The sequence below is a fragment of the Nycticebus coucang genome, chromosome 3, assembly GCF_027406575.1.
Source record: "Nycticebus coucang isolate mNycCou1 chromosome 3, mNycCou1.pri, whole genome shotgun sequence".
Taxonomy (NCBI): domain Eukaryota; kingdom Metazoa; phylum Chordata; class Mammalia; order Primates; family Lorisidae; genus Nycticebus; species Nycticebus coucang.
Genome location: NC_069782.1, coordinates 148,056,139 through 148,078,685, shown reverse-complemented (window position 1 = coordinate 148,078,685; position 22,547 = coordinate 148,056,139). Strand labels below are relative to the sequence as shown.

Sequence of the window (22,547 nt, the reverse complement as noted above, 5' to 3'; positions counted from 1 at the left end):
GTTCTGAGCCTCCACGGTATCTGCACCACCCTCAGGTACCCAAGGGACACAGCCCCACCCTGCTAAGGTCTGGTTCCTGGTTGCCTCTGAGATGGTATGTGCATTCATGACCCACACTCACAGGGTGGTCAGATGCCATGGCTGTGCACCTAGTGCCTGGGGGCATAGTTGCCCCCTGCTAATGCTTGCTCAGTTGGTGTTGTCTCTTCTGGGTAGGGTGAGCCACAAAGGGAAAGGACTGTAGGGCAGCGCTCTGTCTTCCATTTTCTCAGTGACCTTGCAGACTTGCCCCGAGGAAGCGCAGACCCCTATGCTACCCTCCAGATTTCAGGCTGTGGGGGGCTGACCATGCCCAGAGGACACATCAGGGCAACACAGACTTGACAACCTGGGGTCAGGGGAGAGTGACCTGGCTGCCAGTCAGGGGGTTGGGGAGGATTTCTGGGAGAGAGGCATTTGAGTTGAGTCCTGCAAGACAAATGGGCTTTCACCAGGTGAGGGGTGGAGGTGTGCAGGCGGGGACTGTGCCAGCAAAAGCAGAGGAGCAGGGATGTGCAGGTTGTGTGTGTGTGATGCTCAAAACACGTTTGAGTTTGAGATAAGGGCGAGGGGTGAGGATGGATCAGGGTCAAGGATATTGATGGGAGAGAGATGAGACCAAGTTGGGAGGTGGGACTTTAATCTGAAGATAGAAGGAGCCAGGGAAGATGGGGAGCAGAGTGTCCTCATCAGAACCGAGAGGCTGGAAGGTTAAAGGGTGAGGAATGGGCTGCAGAGCCAGGAGGGATAGGATGTGAAAGCAGGCTGAGGGCTCCAACCAGATGGCCACAGGACCTTGGTCCCTCCCTTGCCCTCCCAGTATCCTGGCCTCATGCTTCTCCCTTCTCCCCTACCCCACTGAGCCCTTCACCTGCACATAGCTGGGGTCTACTCAGTGTTTGCTTTGAAACTAAAATCCAGGGGAACAGCCTGCACTGGGGAGGGAGGCCAGCCCAGTATTGCACCTGTGCCCTGGCACCTTGGCCCACATTCACTCCATGCCCTTTGCCAGCTGGCTGGGGGCACAAGGGAGACTGAGTGAGCACATTGGCACAAAGGAATCAAAGGTGGCAGCACAGCCAGCACAGGGTCACTTTCTGGAAAGGACTAAGCTTTGAGCTCTGTCGCTCACAATGACCCCCTTTAGTTTACCAGCCAAAGCTGGGCCGGGAGCCAGGACCTGGTGCTCACACCTCTGCTTCTTTACTCCGGGGGCTTCTCTACTCAACAAGGCTTACGGAACTGGGCTCTGTCAGGCTGAGGCTCCTCCCTGTTGTAAGAAATCCCAAATCTGGCAGCCAGCCAGCCAGCAAGGGTGAGAAGGGCAGGAGGGTAGGCTGGGTACCCAGGGGCAAGGGCAGCCAGGCCTGGGGCTTGGCTTTTATCAAGAGAAGCCAGAAAATCCAGGTCATTACTGGTATGTGGAATCTCTTTTTCTTTTTTTGAGACAGAATCTCCCTCTGTCACCCAGGCTGGAGTGCATTAGTGTGATCACAGCTCATTGTAACCTTAAACCCCTAAGTTCAAGCAATCCTTGCCTCAGCTCCCTGAGTAGCTGGGACAACAGGTTTGTGCCACCATGCCCAGCTGATTTTCTTTTTTTTCTTCTCCCTTCTTTCCTTTTTATTTTTTTAGATAAGGGGTTTCACTATGTTTTCCGGGCTGGTCTTGAACTCCTGGCTTCAGTGATTCTTCTAGTTTGGTCTCCTAGAGTGCTGGGGTTACAGTGTGAGTCATCATGCCCGGCCCTTCCTCATTTGAAAACCTCGTGCAAGCTGAACAAGACACCCTGCTGCGTGCTGCCTGTCTGTAACCCTGGTGTCAGGCAGGTGGCTTCCATCGTCTTGTCAGGTAGAGTTTGCACCTATGACAGCAGGTGCACACCAGGAGAAGTGAGAGGGAGAGAAGGCGTGGGGTGGGGTGGGCAGGCAGGATGGGCTTCTGGAGGAAGAGGTATGATGGGCTGGAAGGACAGTGACACCAAATGGCTGACAGACCAGAGGGAGGGGGGCTGCAGTGGGTGCAGAAGGCCCAGTTCTGCACCTGGACTCAGGAGGGCCCTGAGGAAGGTGGAGGCTGAGTTTTAGGCCTGGGAGGTGGACCCAGAGACAGTGGGGTGAGATACGTAGACTCCTAGACCCCAGGGGAGGGGAATGGTTCCATGGCTGTGAGATGAACTGGGAGCCAGGACCTGAGGGCTCAGACCAGCTTCCTCACTGCTTGTGGAGCAGCAGCCTCTTCAGGGAGGTAGGGCTGGAGTCCCTGAGCCCAGAAGCAGCCCCAAGAGTCTTCTACAAGTCAGGCCCTGCAGAGTCCTGAGCCCACGCTGGGTGGAGGGCAAGCCTGGCTGCCAGACCTGAAAGGCTGTGGTTAAGGGTGTGGAGAGGCCCAAGACTCCATGGTCACTCGTAAGAGAAGATGGAACAAAGCCAGGGGCCTACAGAGGAAGGTCCACACAGGGCAGCAGGCTTGGTGCTGCCCTCCCCTCCATGGCCACCAGGGGACAGCAGAGGGACAGCAGTGCCCTGGGCTTAGCTGTCCTGGCTGATCCAGTGGGCTGCAAAGCTAGAGTCGGTGACTGGGGCCGTGGGTGGGGGTCCTCTCAGCACATCCCATGTTCCTGTTGAAGCAAGGGACCTGCATCTCTGAATTCCTGGCCCTGACCTGGGACATGTGATGATTGATCCCTGGTCCAGTCTGGTCACACTGGATAGACACCTCATGATGACAGAGCCAGGCATCACTGGCACCCATGTCTCCATTTGCCTGACCTTCGTGTTCCTCAGGCCTTCCTGCCCCAAGCCTGGCTGTGATGACCGTCTGGATTTATTCCAGGGCTCAGCCACATTGGCCACAGGCCATGTGTTTTGGGTAAATGTTGTGTGTGCCAACATTGTCCCTTGCTCAGTGCCTGTGAGTGACGCATGTGAATGACAGATCTATGGCTCCTCTTCGGACGTGGCCAGATGGTACATCCAGCCGTAATATCTTCTGCCCAGGATGCTGTGATGTGAGAAGGAAGAGGCCACGCAGAGGGCAGGGGTGACAGGGGCAGGGCCTCCCCGGCCACTAGCAATGCAGCCATGGGTTTTCCAGAAGCAGAAACTTTGCTACTTTTAACTGCCCAGGCCTGCTCCTCCCTAAACTTTGGCCTGGGCTGTTCATGAACATGCTGAATCTGCCCCAAAGCCTGGCGGATTCAGAGGTGTGTAGAAGAACGGCCCCACCCACTCAGTCTGCCCCTCTGCAGGTGAGTGGGGCTCCAGGCAGAGAGGTCCGTGGGCTTTCAGGTGTGAAGCTGGGTGTTCTGCCCCTGTCTGTCCCCAGCACCAGAGGAGGAGGACCCCCAGGGGCATGGGCCAGACTTGGGAGGCTGAGACTCAGCAAGAATGGGAAGTGGCCATCTCCCCATAAAGCCACTGGCCCTGATGACCAGAGGAAAGGCTCAAAGGCCAGCCAGGGCAGTGGTCCAGGGGTGGACCCCACTCCCAACTCCAGCAATTTTGAAGGCTCCTGCCATGCCTTCCTCTAACTGGTGTCTGCCCACTCAGCCTGTCTACATGTCACCCCCATATGCGCCCTGTCTGCAGATGGATGGGTCAAATCTCGCGATCCCTAGATGCTGCCCTTCAGAACCCAACCTGGTACAACCAGCATTCCATTTAGTGGACAGAACCTTGTCATAAGATGTTCAAAGAGCAGGTGCCACTTGTAATACTAGCACTCTGGGAGGCCAAGGTGGGTGGACTGTTTGAGCTCACAAGTTGGAGAACAGCCTGAGCCAGAGTGAGACCCCTCTCTAAAAAGAATAGCTGGGTGTTGTGGGCACCTGTAGTCCCAGCTATTTGGGAGGCTGAAACAAAAGGATCACTTGAGTCTAAGAGTTTAAGGTTGCTGTGAGCTATGATGCCACTGCACTCAACCAAGGGTGACCAAGTGAGACTGTCTCAAAAAAAGTGTTGAAAGACTGTGAAAATGTTACCACCTGCACCTGCAGCCCCTGGGTTGACACTGCTCTTTGGATGGAGAGGTGGAGGGGGCCTGAGGTCTAGGGCAGGGCTTGCCTCAGGCCCTTCGTTTCCTGGTACCAGCTCAACTGTCCCTTCTCTGGCCTGTGCTGACGCCCCCACAGATACCAGCGGGAACTCACCATCTTGCAGATGGACTTGGCCTCCTCGGAGAACTTGTGGGAGTACACCTCCTCCGTCTCCAGGACCCGGCGGTCCACCTCCTCTCGCTTCACCTTCTCCTTGCGGCCCCGGAATGGCGACTGGCCCTCAATCATCTCGTAGACGAGGCAGCCCAGGCCCCAGTAGTCAGGGCTCAGGCCGTACCTCTGGTTGTTCAGGACTTCTGGGGCTGAGCACAGAGAAGGGACAAGGAACGGTGAGAGTCGGCAGTGGCAAAACAGAGCTGGCACTGATTCTCACCCCACTGGGCGAGAATCCTGCACCCAAGAGGTATGGCGCTGCTCATGGAAGGCCTGGAGTTTCATGACCAGAACGCTCTCCCCTTCACTCCCACCCATGAGTTGCTGTGAACACCACTCCCTCTAGGGGGCGCTCCTCTGTGCTCCCAAAGGACTCCGTGGCTCTTCAACCCTGACCACAGTGCATGGATATGTCCTGCTCGGATGGATGTGTCCTGGTCCCTTGGTATCTCCTTGATTAGAACATGAGTTACTACAGCTGCTGCTGTGTCCCCCGTAACAGGGATGACACCCGCCACAGACCAGGTGCTGTGCACTGATTTGTGCCAATGAATAAAGGTGTGTCCACCCAAATCAAAGATTACTAAAAATTTATCTGGAATTCAAACAAACTCTCAACCATGCAGCTTGAAACAAAGCACGGAGGAGGGCAACAGCATGCCTGGCCCTCAGAGCTTTCTGGGGCTCCCCTACCTCCCAGGGCAAGCAGGGGTGTGTGTGTGGTATGCAGGAGGCAGCCAGGGGAGGTCCCCGATTGAAAGGGGGATTTTAGGGATAGGACTTAGCCCTGGGCCCCTTCCTTGCAGCCCCCAGGATAGTGGTTTCACAGCAGGCTGAGGTAGGCAGGCCAGGAGGCCCCTACTCAGAATCATCTTGGCGATGCAGCGGGCTGAGCTCCTCTCACGTTGGGGCCCTTCTGAATGACCTCCCCTCCTATTAGGGTCTTCCCAAATGGGTATCTACCAGCCCATCCAGACCCCTAATTTGGTGCGCCCCCCCGTCCCAGGAGGGCTTTGACCCAGGCTCTGGGACCAACGCTTAACAGTGGCTTGGCTTTGAGGCACAGGAGAATTGGGGGTGGGGGCTGCAGAAGTTGGGGAAGGGGCCCTCCGCCCCCCACCCCCACCCCCAGACCTCCCCACAGTGGCCCTGTGGGAGATGGCGACTCCACTTCTGACCAGTTGGGGGCATGGTGTGTGTTGATCAGAGCTCACTTGGCACTCACCCATGTAGCCCACGGTGCCCACCCGGCCGCGGATCAGCTCTCCTTCAGGGATCTTCACAGCCAGGCCCAGGTCTGAGATCCTGATGTGGCCTGAGGGGGACAGCAGAGTCAGAGGCCCCCGGAATGGCTATGTGGGCACGTGGCTGCCCACAGACCCACCATGTGCCCCTGGGCAAGGCATACAAGCTCTCAAAGTTTACACCAGTCCATTGAAGAAGGGCACTCCAACCTGTCCTCACAGGGTGACCACAAGACCCTGGGGGAGGACAGGTGCTAAAGAAATGGGCCAAAGCCTCCTCATCAGGAGTAAAACATAAAGATGCAAAAGGACGCCTGGCTCCGTCTGGACACAGGCCAAGCTGCCTCATCGGGTGCCCGAACAGGCTTCTTGGAAGGCTGAAGTCACAAAGTTGAAAACATCTTGGCCTGGTTCTGGAATTACTTCATGGGAACATGTGAGATTCTCTTGACATTTTGCAATGATTTGCTTAAGGGGAAAAAAATTATAAAGCAATTTGGGAAGCAAATCCCTAACCCTCCCTGGTCTTTGGAGGTGGCTTATTTTTTTCCCTTTGGAGAATAAGGAGAAATGTTCAGCCTGGCCTGGCAGAGCCTGGAGATGGAATCGGAGCTCAGTGAGGGGGACAGACTCCCAGGAGCCAAGACGACACCACTCTGAGAGCGCCACTGTGGCCTTTGTCTTGTCTGCAGCACATCTAGACCCGGCAGGAAGGAACAGGTCCCCTCTCCTTCCCTGCCTGTGGAGGCCAAGGCCCCACATCAGCCTTGATGAGGTCTAGTTCCAGAGACCCCTGGCCATGCTGGAGCCGTATGGATGCGTGGATTCCCTAGCTCAGCAGACCCTGGCAGGAAAAGGGAAGAGCATGTGTGGATGCTGGATGCCAGCTACAGGGCTCATGTGGGTTCATATGTGAGCCCATCAGTGAGGACATGGGACTCTTCCAGAGAGGGACAGAAGGCCTGGGCTCTCTCCCTGCTCCCCATGAAGCAGCTGCCCATGCAGACCTCACTCCAGGTCCCTGGTAACTTGCATCCCCATTCTCCCTCCCTTCTATTACATGCTCCAGAGCCTGGGGCCTGCCTGGAGGAGCTCCAGTCTCTGCTCTGGGCTCTTCACTGACCGGGTACAGTAAGCGTGCAGATTAGCTCCTGTAAGCCTCAGTCTTTTCATCTGTAAAACGGGCACAGGGATGTTACCCCCGCCCTTCTTTGTGCATATGGAAAAATGTAGTCAGATAAAAGATGTGCAAACTATTTTCCAGGTGTGAGAGCCTCTGGGGCACGCAACCTACAGCCCACAGGCAGATTATGTGAGGACTTCCTTGCTTATCTGTGGTGTCAGATACCATGAAAAGTCTGCCAAGCCTTTTATATATTTTTTTCCTTATCATCTTTTGTTAGTGTTTGTGTACTTAACGTGTGGCCCAAGGCAACTCCTCTTCTTCCAATGTAGCACAGAGAAGACATGAAGTTGGATATCCCTGTAGGGGTTACTGGGGTTGCTCACACCCAAGAGAAAATAACTTGGTTGTGCACCAGTGACGGTGCCTAACACGTTTACAGCTGGCTATGATGGACAATTTTGCCTCAGTCTATCTCGAGGGAACCTCCCCACCACTGTCCTTCTGGTGGGCAGGGCAGGAGGCACTGTTTATATTTCACAAATGAGATAAGGTGTAGAGAAGTTGCCCAAAGGTTAAGCATTTTCCAAGTATCCCTGGAATTCTGGTCTTGTCATTCAGCACTCTCTTAATGCTGTGTTCACCATGCCCGCTGCCTTCCCCGGTGCGCCCAGGACCGAGGGGATCCCACCCGTGGTCCCATGGCTCTGAGCGGCCCTTTGGTCTTCATGGGTTGTAACACTCATGTGAGCTACAGAGTAGGAGAAGGACCTCCTTCTGACTTACCATAATCGTCTAACAGGATATTTTCAGGTTTCAAATCTCTGAAAGGGAAAAACAACAAGCATCTGAGTAAGGCAGCAAAGATACCCACGCATCCCAGCCACTGGGCTGACCCGGGCAGGTCAACCCGGTCTGAGTAGCTACAGGGCGTTTCCTTCTGATGTCCTGGCTCAGGCTATCTGGTCTGTCTCTGATCTTGAGCTAATTTCTTCCCTCCAGTAATTTAAAACAAATGCCTCTGTTTGCCATGAGCATCTTTCCAACACTGGAGGATGGTTAGGAAAGTGTCAGTCCCGGTACCTGTCTACACATGAACGGCCCCCAGGGCTGGGAAGACCTCGAGGTATCAGGGTGCCCTGAAGGCAGAGTGGGGCCTGAGCAGGAAGGAAGAGAAGTTACTGAGAAGAGAGCCCCAGCTGTAGGATGGGGAAGACAGACTATAGGGGAGAGGAAGGGGTTTCAGGAAAAAGGCCCACTTTGGGGTGGGGCTCCCAGGAGAGTGCACATTCCCCCAACTCTAGCTACACTACACGCTTGGAGAAAGCGCAGTGAGAAGGCACAGCTGTAGGTGCGGCTGCCCCATCCTGTCCCTAGTGTCTCTTCTTTTTGATGCCAGGATCTTGCTGAAAGGAAAGGAAACCTCTATATCCCTAGGATGTGGGGAGAGGCCACAGAAGGGTCTGGTTTTAGTAGTAAAAGGTTTTCTCTATGGGCCAAAGAACAACCAAGAGGAGAATGTGTAACTCAGTTAAGCCTTGGAGCAAACAGAACAGGGGATCTGGATTGAGGATCCAGTTTTCAATTAACAGACTTTGTTTATTTAACTGATGGCAACTGTCCTCGTGGGAGTGGTTAATGTACCCAAATCCAGTGGGTTGACCGCACAAAGTGATAATTGGTGTTTGCGTATTCTTATTATAAAAGAATAAGAACATCTGTTGCTCTTGTTATTTAAATTGCATTCTTTTGATGTGTTAGCAATTCCAAATACGGGCAAGAGTCATCATCTCAATAACCCAGCAGCCACTGGGTTGGAATGACAGCTCGTAGCAGGCACTGGCCAGGACAAAACCCATGGAGAGGCCGTGGCAAGTGCTCAGGGCCGGGAGGTGGCACTGTGTTTCTCCTACTCCCTGGAAGAAGAGGAACAGGAACTTGGAAAGTTCTCTCTTTTTCTGTTCTTTTGCCTTCCTTTCCTTTCCTTTCCTTTTTTTAAATAAAAGGCATCTTTATTCAACCCTTAGGAAAAATTTCCTGATTCTTTTTTCACTTGAATGAAAACAAAACAAAAAGCATAAATAGGGAGATGGTCTGGAGGAAAGGGCACGCCATTAGGCCTATTCTTTCTTTCTTGTTTTCTTTCTTTTTTTGAGACAGAGCCTCAAGCTGTCGCCCTGGATAGAGTGCTGTTGCATTACAGCTCACAGCAACCTCCAACTCCTGGGCTCAAGCGATCCTCCTGCCTCCACCTCCCAAGTAGCTGGGACTACAGGCACCCGCCACAACGCCCAGCAAGCCCGGGCTGGATTGGAACCCGCCAGCTCAGGTGTATGTGGCTGGCACCCTGGCTGCTGAGCTATAGGCACTGAGCCAGGCCCATTCTTTCTTGCTTTCAAAACCTTCTTGGGCTCCCAACATAAGTTCCACTGAAAAGGTCTTCAAACTGGGGTGCATGGGTTCTGGGGAGTCGGTCGAGACTGTTCAGGGGTTCCTACCTGCTGGCAGTTTTAAGGGCATGGATTTCTTGACATCATAATCCTCCGGCCATCTTTTGGGATCTCCCCTCACACCTTCCTTTCTCAATAACTCTTTTCCCAAGTTACAGGAGAAAAGGAGACTCTTCCCTAGAGTGTTGCTCAGCTACCTGCTCCAGATGTAAAGAACCCCAGGGCTCCAAAGGACCCATCAGACATGAGATCTAATAATGGTAATTTGACAGAAGAAATTGTTTTAACATGTAGAGCCTTAGGATTAAAGAGAATTAAAAAAATCTTATATGTATGCATGTATTTGTGTCATGTATGTTGATCAATGGAAGACTTTTAGGCCAAAAAATATATACAGTGTATATATTGCTGCATTGTAATAATATTCTGTGTGTGTGGGGGGGTAGAGCGTGGAGAAGGAAATGATGAAAATTCCTCACCCAGGCCCAGCACGGTAGCTCCCACCTGTAATCTTAGCACTCTGGGAGGCTGAGGCAGGAGGACCACCTGAGCTCAGAAGTTTAAGACCAGCCTGAGCAAGAGCAAGACCCTGTCTCTACTAAAAATAAAATAAAAATAAAAAAAACGAGCCAGGCGTGGCAGGTGCCTGTAGTCCAGCTACTTGGGAGGTTGTGGCTGAAGAATTGCCTGGACCCAGGAATTTGAGGTTGCTGTGAGCTATGAGGCCAGGTACTCTAGCCAGGGGCAACAGAGGGAGACCCTGTCTCAAAGAAAAAAAAAAAAAAGAGAGAGAGAAAAGAAACCCATTAAAGAGCTTTTCATGCATTTTTAAGATGAGAGATGGTGGAAATTAATTTGCTCCAGCAATTGGTTTACACTGAAATCCTTGAAGAGTATGATGTAACTGTTCAATTTTGAAATATCAGTTATTTGCTATGATTTAAACATGTAAAACATGTCAAATGTCCAATTAAAATGTAGGGGGGGCACAGAGATTTTCAAAATTCTTTGGGGGGCACTGGGAGGAAAATTTGAAGCCCACTGCTCACTGTGAGCGGGACCTGGACACTTGGCCAGTAAGATCAGTGCCCCCTTGAGGCCAAGGTAGGAGGAAAATGGGGCTGGGGGGTGGGTGTGAATCCCAGAGCAGGGGAGGACAGGGACAGGTGGGACCCTGAGCCCTTCCCAACTCTTCCTGGGGCTGATTCCAAATCATGGCCACTGTTGGGTTCACTGAGCACTGTGTAGGACTTGGAAGAGCTGGCAGTTCTGGGGACATCATTCACATACTCAGTGTCCCTAAGCTATGGAGGCTGGAAAGCAACCCACCTCATGCCCTTGGTTGCAGGGAGCCCCAGGGCCCCAAGGTGGAGGTCTGACTCCTACTCCTGCCCTGGCCTGGTCCCCAGGGCGAGGATGACCGCCACGCCTTGGGCAGTGCTGCTCACCTGTAGACGGTGTTCTCACAGTGGAGGTCCTCCAAGCCACAGAGGATCTCAGCTGCGTAGAACAAGGCCCGTTCCTCCTCGAAGCCGGGGTTGCCCATGTTGTAAATGTGGAACTTCAGGTCACCCCCATTCATGATGGTCAGGACCAGGCACAGCGCGTCCTTGGTTTCGTAGGCATAGGCCAGGTTGACCTGGGAGAGAGATGTGGTGAGGTCGTATGTTTCTGCTTTCCCTCCTCGGGATCCTCAGGGCTGGGGCGGTAGCCCTGCACCCCACTGGCCTCTGAGGACCTGCCTGCTGACAGTAGCTGCCTGTTGAGGGGCTAAGGTGAGGAGGTGGCAGGTGGGGCGGCCCTGGCCTTCCAGCAACCCTAACAGGTCACAGAGCTTGTGTGTGTAGCAGTTGGCTTATACTGCATGCGGCCTTGTCAGCCAGTCAGAAAACAGGGCTGGCTACCCCATGGGCCGGGGCGCAGTGAGGCTTACACACACAGAGCACAGCCTGGCAAAGACTTCTCTTGCATGCAGGACATGCCTGGTCCACCTGTTCAAGGGGCCATAGTTGAACTGGATATAGGCCTTTGCTGGCGGGGCCCAGAAACCCAAGGTGCATGGATTGAGGCCCCAGGGTGGTGTGATTACACTGGGGTGTAATTCCTCTTCTCTACTTGGGGGTCTGCACAAATGACACCTGGCCACCATGGACCAGGCTGGGGACAGGTTGGGTCACAAAACTTGTAGATAAACAACAGGAACACTGAAGTTATTTCTGAGAAAAGATGACAAATGGCGGCCGAGGGTGACTGAGCTGGTGGAGTCATGCTTTGGTGCTGGCTGCCCTCTCCTCCTGCAACTTGCCTAGACTGCCAAGGAGGGGTTCCAGTGGGGTCCATGTGGGAACTCCCTACTAGGTGGTAGACAGGGCACAGTCAAGGAAGGTCCAGTCATCAAAGCCGATGGCCCTTGAAGATGTGCCACTCCAGCTCTGTCAGGTACGCAGTCCTTCCTGAGCTGACCCCCCAGCACCTTCCCAGGCAAGAGCTAGCACAGTCCCTCCAGGGTGCCACAGGCAGCACTGACGCAGACACCTGTGGTCTCTGATGGAAGGGGGTGGCAGTGGGGAGGAAGGGACTCAAAGAGGCCTAGGGCCAAAGTGACAGCTGGCACTACTGCACCACCCACACCTTCACCCTGCTCAAGGCTGGCAGCTGGGGGCAGCCTGGGATAAGAGCCAGAAACACAAACTTCTGTCCTCTTTGAGTGTCACTTTGTGTCCCTCTGCTGCCCCCAGTAATGATAAAAGTATGAGGTCAATAGTGGTGCTGGCGTCTCTGGCACACAGTTGGTGGGAGTTTAATTGGGGCAAGGAACCTGGTAGGAACCTAAGTGGCTCTTGATGAAGAGCCACCTGGGAGCAGCTATGAAATGAAAACATGCATGCCCTCTGCCCCAGGAATGTGGGTCCTACTGACCCACTCACAGAAATATACCACAGGAGCGCTCAAGGATGGACATGGCACCATGGTGACAGGTGGTTTCACAGCAAGAAACAATGTCCATCTGTGGGGATGACGGTGCACCTCCTCAGAAGAAAGGTGCATGGGTTGAAAGGGGGTCTGGGCAGAGAGAAAGGTCTATGTGGTCAGGGGAAAAGCATCCCAGCACCAGAGGTGCAGGAAGATCGCGCTGTGATCTTCATAAAGCCTACGAGTGAATCAAACTTGTGTGGAGCAAGTTTGCGGAGGGAGGCTGTACCCTCATGTACCCTTCTGTGCTGTTTGATTTTTACCTGGCGCATATGCTATTTTTTGTACCAATATGTGGCAGAGACATTGAGAGACAGGGGCCAAATACCCCTGTGCCCCTCCATGTCTCCCAGCCTCCCTGCAGCTGGCTGTTTCTTGTAGCAACTACTTCTGGCCAATGGACTGTAGATGGATTTGAGGGATGTCCGTCCAGCTGAGGCGGGGGAAAGCTGCCGTGCAGACTCTCTGCCACTCACATTCAAAGCTCAGATGGAGGAGGGTGTCCCAATCTGGGTGGACATCATATAAGTGACAGATAAGCCTTTGTTGTGTTTTACTGCTTCGAGTTGGAGCTAATTAGTTACTGCAGCAGAGCCCAGCTGAGCTAACACCATGTGCACGGCCCCTCTAGGGGCTGACACTTAGGTTCCTACCAGGATGAAACCAGCCTGGAGGGTCTGTGGGACCCACAGCTCTGTGACTGGGCTCAGGATGCACTTGTTTTGTCCACTGAGGAGTTTATGAGGTGGTCCTGTGAACAGAGTTCTTGGTCTCAAACTCAGATGGGAGCCAGGCACTGGCTGGCTCTGGAGAGGGGACAAGGTCAGCCACAGTTGACCACAAGCTGCTATGTGATGGAGGTTGTTCCAGCTGCCTTTCTCAGTGGAATTCCACCTCCTTGGGGACTGGGGGGAGACCTGCCACATCAGAAACCACCCCTTTCCTGAGGGAAGGAAGTCCCAGTCACCAGAAGAGAGAGCTGGTCACCGGCCAGGGACACTCACTCACCACAAACCGACTGTTGACCTTCTCCAGAATCTGCTTCTCATTGAGTGCCATGGATTCCCCTTTCCTCTTCTTGATCCTTTTCTTCTCCAGGCGTTTGCAGGCGTACATTTTACCCGTGGCCCGAACCTGGCAGGCGCAGACCTAAGTTGCAAGAAAGGAGTCAAGGCAACAGAAGCACTGTGGAGGTCAGCCCCAGTCCCCGCAGGGCCAGGATGTGGGAGCTCCAGCACTGCACACCCGGCCTTGTGGGTACTGCAGGAACACAGCACCCTGAAACGCCCAGCTGTGGGCCTACAGCTGCCCTGGATCCCCAGAGCTGGCTTCCAGCCATCTTGCCTTCCCCTCCCCTTAGGGCACTCCTAGTCCCTGAAAGTGCAGAATCAGTCATTCACACTGACGATTATATGACTGGCCAGGCCCTCCAGTACTGCCCCATTCTTAGGGCAACTCGATTTTCTCAGCTGCTGGTGGGAGAGGTCTGGTTTGGTGGGCAGTGATGGGAGACCCTCAAGAACTCTGATGTTGTAATTCAGAGATGTGGTCACCAGGGCTCTTGGACTTAAGTCTGAGTTCTGTTCCTTGTTGGTTGTGTAACCTTGGCTGGGTGATGTGGCTAATCTGAACCTCAGTTTCCCTCACCTCTGAAATGGGAATATCGAGGTTTGCTTCATGTATGGGAAGAGGTCACCTTCCAGGAAAGCCCTCATCCTGCCTGATGGCGCCATCCAGACACGTAAGTGGCCAGGCTCCCTCAGCTCCTCCTGCCCTCACTTCTCCCTCCCCAAACACCACCAGGGGTGCCCCTTTGTCCCCTCCAGGTTGGGACCCTGCCTGCAGCTGGCAGAGAAAACACCTCCATTTCACCTGTCCCACACCAGACAGCTTCCTAACTGCCCTAAACCCGTGTGAGTTGCCCTGAGTCCCGACCCTCACCCTCCCTCGCTACTCCTGGGGCCATTGTTCATTCCTGTGGGGTTCCTGCCTAGAATCCTTTAGGCTGACCCAGAAGGGACAGGACCGGTGACTAGAGTGTAGAACTACCGTTTGAAAACGGGGTGCTCACTCACCTCTCCAAAGCCCCCCTTTCCTAGCACTCGATACTGCCTGAAAGTGTTTTTGGTCACTGGTTGCCTGGAAAAAAGCAAGAATCTAATGTTGGTTGCATGGCATAAAATTCAGAACCCATAAGAAATAGACAAGGGCCCCATTGAAAGCAGTCAGAGTGAGGCACAATTCCACGACCTCCACGCAGCTCCTGGGGACCCCCAGGAACCAACACTGCAGACGGGCCTTTAAGGACTTACTCTGGGGCTGTGTGTTCAAAGCCCAAGCCATTGGCCCTGGGCCCCTGCAGGCTGGGGGATGAGCAGTCCTCGCCTGCTCAGAGGGCAAAGTGGAAGGCTTGAAAAATGTCAGTCCCCAGTTGCCTGACCACACTTTTCGCGTGGTTCCCATCTCTCCCAAATGCAAATCATGTGGGCGAAACTCAGAAGAAAGATGTGTCTTCCATGCAGGGAAAAGGAAGGGGGCCTCCAGCTAAAGAGGACACAAAGGAGACTTCCCCCTGCACACTCGGTCCCGTCCCCACTACCCTCCTGTGCTCCCAGGAGACCCCCAGAAACCTGGCCCGGTGGCAACAGATAATCTTTAATCTCTGGTTCCCAACATTTCCATTGCCAAGGACCCTTTTATTACATTCCCCCTAGTTTCAGAGTCCTAAAAGACCCTGTCAAAATTGGCATTTCTGAAATAACAATCACCTTCATGTCTCCTGACTCCACTTCCCCCTTTTTTTGAGACAGGGTTTCGCTCACTCTGTTGCCCCGGCTGGAGTGCCGTGGTGTCATCATAGCTCACAGCAACCTCAAATTCTTGGTCTCAAGTGAGAGGCTGCCTTAGCCTCCTGGGTAGCTGGGACTACAGGTGCCAGTTAATTTTTCTGTTTTTAGTAGAGGAAGGGTATCACTTTTGGTCAGACTGGTCTTGAACTCCTAAGCTTAAGGCATCCTCCTGCCTCAGCCTCCCACAGTGGTAGGATTATAGGTGCGAGCCACTGTGCCTGGCCTGACTCCTCCTTTTAATCAGCCAAAGCCATTTGTAGCATCTAGTCAGAAAGAACTTCTGAACACAAGTCAAGGATCGTAATTTCTGGGGTAAACAAGTAGACGATCATATTTGGTTGCATCAAGAACATCATGGTTCACACTTTGATGTCACCATGCTTTCATTTTTCATGGCTGGCCTGTTAGGCCACAGATAATCAGCTAAAAATGGGAACAATTGCCTCTTGGTTCTACTAGACTATTTTTGAGCAACCCTCCCCTCTCCCCCAAGAGTCCTGACCAGGGCCAGGGCCAGATGGAGACTGAACTGGGCCAAAGAACTGGGTCAGCTTGGGAGTGGCCAGTGAACCTTGGGTCACCCAGCAGCTCTTGAATGAATGAATCTTCCATGGACATCCTTCTCGTTGCTGAGTTCTGAAGAGGGTGGGGACCTCACTGGAAATCACATCTTTGGTGCTACGGCTACTCTCTCTGGCATCCCAGTCCTGGCCAATACACAGTGACTCACTTCTCTCATCACTGATGTTTCCTTAGGAAGTGAGGCCCAACTGCCCCCCACCCCAAAGCACAGAGCTGCCCCTTCTCCGGGCTCCTGGCGTTCTGCACCTTCCTTATGCTCAAGCAGCCGTGGGCTGTGGCCAGACCCGCCATGCGCCTGCATCTGCCGCGGGGCCCAGGGAGCCTCTCCTGCAGCTGCCCTGGAAACCACATGAAGGTGGCCCAGGCCTGACAGTTTACGATACATGGAGGACAAACAGTTGGTCGACACCACCGCAGAACTCTGCTGGGGGAAGTGAGTGTAATGCAATTTCCCAGGAATTTCTTGGTTAACCTTGGAAGGGAAAAAAAATCCCTTTAATATTTCAACAGCACAGTACTAACAGGCCATGATCTCATTTGAAAAAAAAAAAAAATGGGGGAAAGGGAGGGTGCTTTCACAGAAATTTAGGGCACTCCTGGGCCAAGGCTCTGCCTCACTGGCTCCCAAAAGTCGGTGCCTTCAAAAGGGTGAGCTCAAATTCTTTGCAGTCAGTACAGGGGTTAAAAATGGTTGTTTCTCCATTTTATATGCTTGGTATAGACAAGTCAATAAGAGTCAGCAGCTATAGCCCACAAATTCCATTGGAATTGGGGTGCTGGGTAGATGGAGGGCGAAAGACCCAAGTGGACACTGGACTCAAATTTCAGCCTTGCTAGGCCCTTGCTGTGTGGGCCAGAGCCAACCCGTCAACCTCTCTGAGCTTTGCATCTTTAGTATCATGGACATGATTAAGAAGGCAGAGATATCCATCAAGGCCTTTTATAAACTGCTGCCATGTCAGATGTCATTATTAGAACTCCTAGGAAGTCTCTATGGTAACAATATTCACTGCTTGAAGCATTCTGCACTTGGGCTCCTGTTTCCCCACACCAGGAGGTAGGACTGTTACTGTCCCCATTCTGCAGATGAAAACACTGAGGCTTCCAGAGGGGAAATGAGTTGCCCGAGGCCCTGGCTGGTAAGAGGTGGGGCTGGGATTCGGGTCTAGGTAGCCTGATGTGCAGCACCTGTTCTGCCTTTTGGCCCCCCACTGCCACCCTGGGGAGGTGGGTACAGATGGGGGTGTGTTACATAGCCCAGGGCTCCAGAGCAGGACAGGGGGCATGGTGCGTATGGCCCCGCCAACTGTCCTGTGAGCGTCAGTACCAGGACTGGCCCGCCAGCAGCTCTGCTGCCCCTTCCAGCATCAGACGTGGTAGGGTGAGGATGATGCCCACGGTAGCAGCCAGCAGTTCACCTCCTGCAGCCACGTGGCGGCCTCTGTTGATGCCTCTCATTCCAGCACCTGCTTCCCTTTTTGCATCCTTACCTCGCACCTCCAAGGCAGGCACTATGATTCCCATTTTACGAATGAGCCAACTGAGGTGTGGAGAGGTGAGTGACCATTCCTAAGGCCCTTCCTTGGGAAGAGGCAGAGCTGGGACTCAGGTTGGGGGCTCTGGTGCCCTCAGCAGGGTGTCTTAGCTGACCCTTTGCTTCGGCCCTCCTGGAGACATGGCATGTGTATGCAGTGATGGTCACTCTTTCATCCCCACGGGTCAGGATGGAGAGAAATAGCCCTTCCAATGGCCCAGAGGAGGGTGTTTTCTTGGGTAGGGAGGGGTTGCGGATGGGCTTTTGGGGGGCTCCTGTCCTGCAGCTTCCTGAGCATCTGAGGGGACTCACCCTGGAAACCATATGAGTGATTACCAGTAGTGGTGCTGATGTGCACACAGGCAGGAACAGGGTGCCCCCCAGATGGCCGTGAGTCCTGGTCCCAGGGAACAAGAACCCTGGGCTCCTACCCTCAGCTACCAGCTTAGCCTGGCATGGATTTAACGGAGGCATTGCCCCATTCTGCAAATCCTGGGCTGGAGTCCAGGGCCAGATCCCTTGACTGCACCACTGGCTTGCTGGGTGGCAAGTAAGTCAGTCCTCCCTGTGGCCACATCTGCCCGAGTCATAGCCACGTATGGGGGACAGTACTTTGAAGAGAATGAGGCAGCAAACAAAACAAGAAAAGATGCTCAGTCGCACCCATTTATTAGACAGAAAAAAGTCAGCACTGAGAACAGCCCACTGCTCCCTCACTGGGTAGGAAAACCCAAGAACACTGTTGGTGAAGGTGAGCAGCAGGCACTCAGGCACCGATGGGACTGGGGCAGCTGTCTGCAAGACAATTCAACAGCCCCACACCATTTACAACCAGGTACCTTTTAACCAGAGAGTCCTCTGCTAGGAATTTCCATGGATGTACTTGCAAAAGTGTGTAAAGATTTACATATGAAGCTATTCATTATTTAGGGAAGGTTGCATAAAAAATTTGGCACTGTGAGAATGCTCAGCATGGTCACTAGTGGGAGGGAAGATGCTTATCCCTGCCCACAGCCAGGGATAAATAAAGGATGTGTTAAATAAAGGATGGGCATCAGTTTCAAAGCATATTCAAAGGCTCCTTATTTGCTGGCAAAGAAAGAATTCTCCAAGATAGCAAATCAAAAAAGTAAGAACAAAGTGCTGTGTGTGTGCATGAATGTGCGTTATGTGTGTTCACAGGTATAGAGTGTTTCTAGAATACACGAGAAATTCATTAACAAGAGGAAAATGGTTAATGTTATTTTAACCACAAGCCCATGGGAGGTAACTGATTTTTTAATATAAATTTTCAGATGAAATAGCTGTTTACCCCCCTCCTCGATTCATACGTACTCACGCATGTGGTGTGGGGGACTCACCTTTCCAACCACTTCCACTGGAGAAAGCGGTCAAAGTACATGCTGCCCAGGTACTCATGGAATGGTTCTCCCCTCAGGTAGTCATGGACAGACCTAGCTCAGATGGAACAAAAAGATGAACATTTTATAATCCCGATCTTGAAGAGATAAGCACAGCAGTAGCCAGCGAGTTGCTCCAGGCCCCATGCACTCCTGGGCTTTACAGCCGATGCGGCATGGCTGGCCAGAGACCCCGCTGTTCCCCTGAAGGTTGTCTGAAATTGGTTGATCCTGCAAACATTTACTGAGTAGCTGCCATGTGCTGGACATTGTTCAGGGCCCTGGGATACAGCTGTGAGCATGGGGCTGGCGTTGTGTGGGGACACAAACAGTAAATAACAAACATACAATAAATGCAGAGATGTGTCATCATGAATTCACATGAATTAAGTGAGGCTGCGGGGGTCAGGGAGGCCTCTCTGAAGCAGGGGCTCTTGAGCTGAGCTGAGAATAGATAAAGTATTCATGAAGTACAGGGAGGATCTGAGACCCAGAGGTGGAGGTAGTAGGAGGAAGGCTCTGGATTTCATCCCAAGACCAGCAACGCCCCTAGGAGTTTTCCAGACATGCAGAATTGCTGGTCATTCTCAGCAGCCAGCCGCCAGGCTGGGCTGGGGGTGCTGGGGGACTCTCTGTGTCTCAGGTTATCAGGGCAAGGTCAGGCTCTCCTGACTCTTTCCACAGTGCTGTGGGTTGCTGGTTTTCTTGCATAAGCTCCACAAAGCCAAGACTGGGTTCTTGTTCACTATGGTATTCCCCAGAACCTAGTACAGAGCCAGGTACACAGCAGGTACTCAACTGACATCTGTGATACTGAGTAAGGGTGAGAAGAAAACCCCCCAGACTCCTCCAGCCTGTGGATAAGCAGCTTTAGATAGCTCTGGGCATGTATGTGTATTTGCACGTGTTCGCGCGTGTGTGTGCACTTGTGTGTATCTGTGTATGCTCACACCTGCCAGCCTGCCGTATACCCACCGATTGTCTAACCTTCACTTGGGGTGGCTGCACAGCTGCAGACAAGGTGATGGTGCCACAGAGAAGGCCCCTCCTCCTGCACTGGCTCCACCCAGCCCTGTTTGGTGGCAGTGGTGGGGGTTTGGGGGCCCTGGGAAGGATTCCAAACCACCCAGGCAGGGTCACATTTTTGCGCATTCCTCTGTCTCAACAGCCTGGAGAGCCACTTGCTTTCAACACCCTTTGAAACAGATGTTTTCTTTGGACTTGGCACCCTGGTATCTTTTTCCCTTCACAAGAAGTATACAAATAGTTGAGTGGCTTGGCTGGGGCCTCTCGCGCTGAAGACCTGCCCCTGTGCCCTGAGTTGCCAGGTAGAGGGTGGAAGGTGAGCCCTTCTCTAGGCTAGAGGGGGCCCAGCTGGGGCAGGCCAGGAGGCCTGGGGCACTTACTGTGCACAGGCAGAGAAGAGTTCTTTGCACGGCCTCTGCAGGAGCTTCTCCTCTGTCTGGGAGACCAGGTCTTGGCCAACTTGGGCGATGAACACTGGGGACTGGAAAATAGGAAGGGAAGGGGGTGGTCAGTGAGGAGGGAAGAGCAGGGTGGACAGGTCTGTTTGCAGGTGCTGGGCAAGAACGGCCTGGGCCCTGGTGCCAGTGCACACACGTGTGCTGGCCACCCCTCCTGCGTACACAGGCCCTGGGCTATATGGACAGCATTTGGTGGTGTGCGAGTGGGCTGAGCTGGAAGATCTGGAACAAACCCAGACTCTGGGTGAGTCTTCTGGCTCTGCCACTTATAGGTCATGTGACCTCCTGGAGGCTACTTGGGTCCTCTGAGCCTCACTACTAACCTGCATAACATCAATGACCATAGTCCCCAAGGCCTGGGCCTGTGGTCAGAACTGGCAAGGTCTGCCAGTGCCCACAGTTGTGAGGAGCCACACAATATGGCCCAGCTCATCAGCAGGTCCCCATCAAGCTCAATAACATCCCTTGGGCCACTCCAGGCCTGTTTCCTCCAAGGACACATGTGAGGATGAATATATTAGCTTGAGGTTGATGTTCAAAAGGGTTTAAAACAGACAAATGGGAATGGAAGGAAGGTTCTGTGGGGAGGGGAGGGGAAAGCTCAGTGGCTGAATGAACACAGATGTGGACCTGGGTTTGAATCCCAGACCTGCTACTAGTGGCTGCAGGACCTTGGTGTTAACCTCTCAGCCTCACTCTTAACAGCAAGATCACCAGAAATAATAATTTCTCCCAGAAGGATAAAACTAAACCTTCAGGTAATGCATCTGGTGCAGATCCTGGAATGCAGCAGCAAGTGTCAGAAAAATGTCACCACCATCATTCTCCTTTTAGGCTAAGCTGCTGGCCTGAGTATTTCAAGTTTGAAAGGACAGTTCTGGGAGTTTCCGCATCCCGTCCAGGAGCAGCAGCCCCATCTGGAAGGAGCAGGGACAAGTAGAGGCAGCCCCGCCCAGGGCACGCCCCCTCCCCTCCCCCCACCCAATCACCCTCCACCAGCTGTCCCTAGGGGCTGACTCACCAGCTGGGCTTCGAGATGGGTTTTTAATAAATTACAGGGATAATTGAGAAAATTGCTGGGAGTGGGCTCAGAAAGACAGGGCGTAGACACATCTTTCTCCCCAAAGGATGCTGAAGCTGAAAGGTTTGCTTTCTCTTCCCAGCTATTGAAATGTGACTATGGGGCTGATTACACTGCCAAGTCTGCTGGGCGGTTTCTGTGAGGGGGTTTGATCCCAGGAGTGGAGGAGCCCCAGCAGCAGCAGCAGCTGGCATGTCCCTGGTGAATGAAATCAGTGGCTCATTTTCTGTTCCCCATGAGTCTTAAGAGCCAAATCCCTTCCTTCCTTCCTTCTTTCCTAGCACACCCCCTACTTGCAGGCTCACTCCTGCCCTCAGTGTCTCCCTCCTAAGCTGGGCCTGAGAGGCTCCAGCCCCCTCATGGAGATGGCCTCAGGCGTGGGGCAACCTGCTGCCGGTGGTAGCTGCCACCCACCTCAGTGCAGGCAAACCCACTCTACCAAACCGCAGGATCCGGCTCATTCCCTCAGGCACCATCAGTTATCCTGGGTGGCAGCTCATTTCCACCTCTGCCCTGCTCTGCTTTGGGCCATCCCTTCCTCTCCACACTAAACACTTGATGAACAAGATACAGAATAGCAACCTGTAGGGCACTGGCCCTAACTTTTGCAGAAAAGGTGCTCGCTGTTGTGGAAGGAGCCTGAACTCTGGTCTCATGTCTGTCTTGCTACTGGTGCCTGACCGCGGCTACTGCAGGCTCCACTTACTCCTCTGTAACGGGCAGGAAATGCTCCAGAAATGCCTGAAGGACACTTTGAGATTTGGGAATTTATGGTTGGGCTTGCTTCTAAGACTTGGGGAACTTTCTTGGGAATTCTGGCAGCTGAATCTCTTGGGAATCATGTAACTCCAAGCTACTTCAGAGTGACCAACTATTAGAACAAACCCAGAGGCTAAGAGCAAATCTGCTTCAGGAGGAAGAGAGCTGACAGCTGGGAAACCTTGGCTTGGGAGGTCAGCCTGGTCCCGGCAGAGCTTATGGTCATTGTCCACTTGTTAACGAGCAAGATGATACAATTTGTTGTGCCAGGATATGACCTCAGACTTGGTATAACTCAGCAAATAGAGACTCTGGGTGTTGGGTAGGGGTGTGTAGTGAGCCATGGAGAGAAACAGAGCCATTTCTGGGACCTCAGAAGGAGGACGTGAGTTAACCAACTGAATACATTTGGATGCACCACAAGGAGGTTCTACCCTTGTTTTCACCTTGGGAGGACCCGCCCTTAGTCACCATAGGCCCAGCCTGGTGCTGGGTGGGGGAGAATTAAAAGATGAAACCAGAGTGATCTTTGGCCTCAAAGCACTTTTTCTCCAGGAAGACATACATGCTATACTACAAGGTAGGGGATGTCTGAGCAGACAAGCTCTTGGCTATACTGTACACACAGTGATGTATAAAGTGGGCTAGTTGGACATAATGGCTTTCAAACTTCTTTTTAGCAGTAAACTTTTCTTCTCCAGGTGAAATTTATCCAGAGACCCAATATTTAAAACCTATAATAATAACTTAATTGGAAACAATAGTTTGCATATTCTGAAGGTTTACTGTAGTCAGGTACTGTACCAAATACCTCACATG

General features: G+C 52.9%; 1 protein-coding gene across 5 annotated transcripts in view; it reads right to left on the bottom strand.

The window, feature by feature from the left end:
• Window positions 1-22,547, bottom strand: part of GRK5 (G protein-coupled receptor kinase 5) — a 231,835-nt gene that overhangs the window by 9,578 nt on the left and 199,710 nt on the right. For 4 of the 5 annotated variants that reach the window (XM_053583858.1, XM_053583859.1, XM_053583860.1 and 1 more), the window contains 8 exons: window positions 19,811-19,911; window positions 18,366-18,458; window positions 14,115-14,178; window positions 13,048-13,188; window positions 10,515-10,705; window positions 7,403-7,440; window positions 5,475-5,564; window positions 4,190-4,398 (listed from right to left, as the gene is read on the bottom strand). In XM_053583858.1, the coding sequence (XP_053439833.1) occupies window positions 4,190-4,398; window positions 5,475-5,564; window positions 7,403-7,440; window positions 10,515-10,705; window positions 13,048-13,188; window positions 14,115-14,178; window positions 18,366-18,458; window positions 19,811-19,911 (927 nt within the window). Of the gene's footprint in view, window positions 1-4,189; window positions 4,399-5,474; window positions 5,565-7,402; window positions 7,441-10,514; window positions 10,706-13,047; window positions 13,189-14,114; window positions 14,179-18,365; window positions 18,459-19,810; window positions 19,912-22,547 lie in introns of those variants that run through there. The other variant, XM_053583862.1, reaches the window with a different exon arrangement.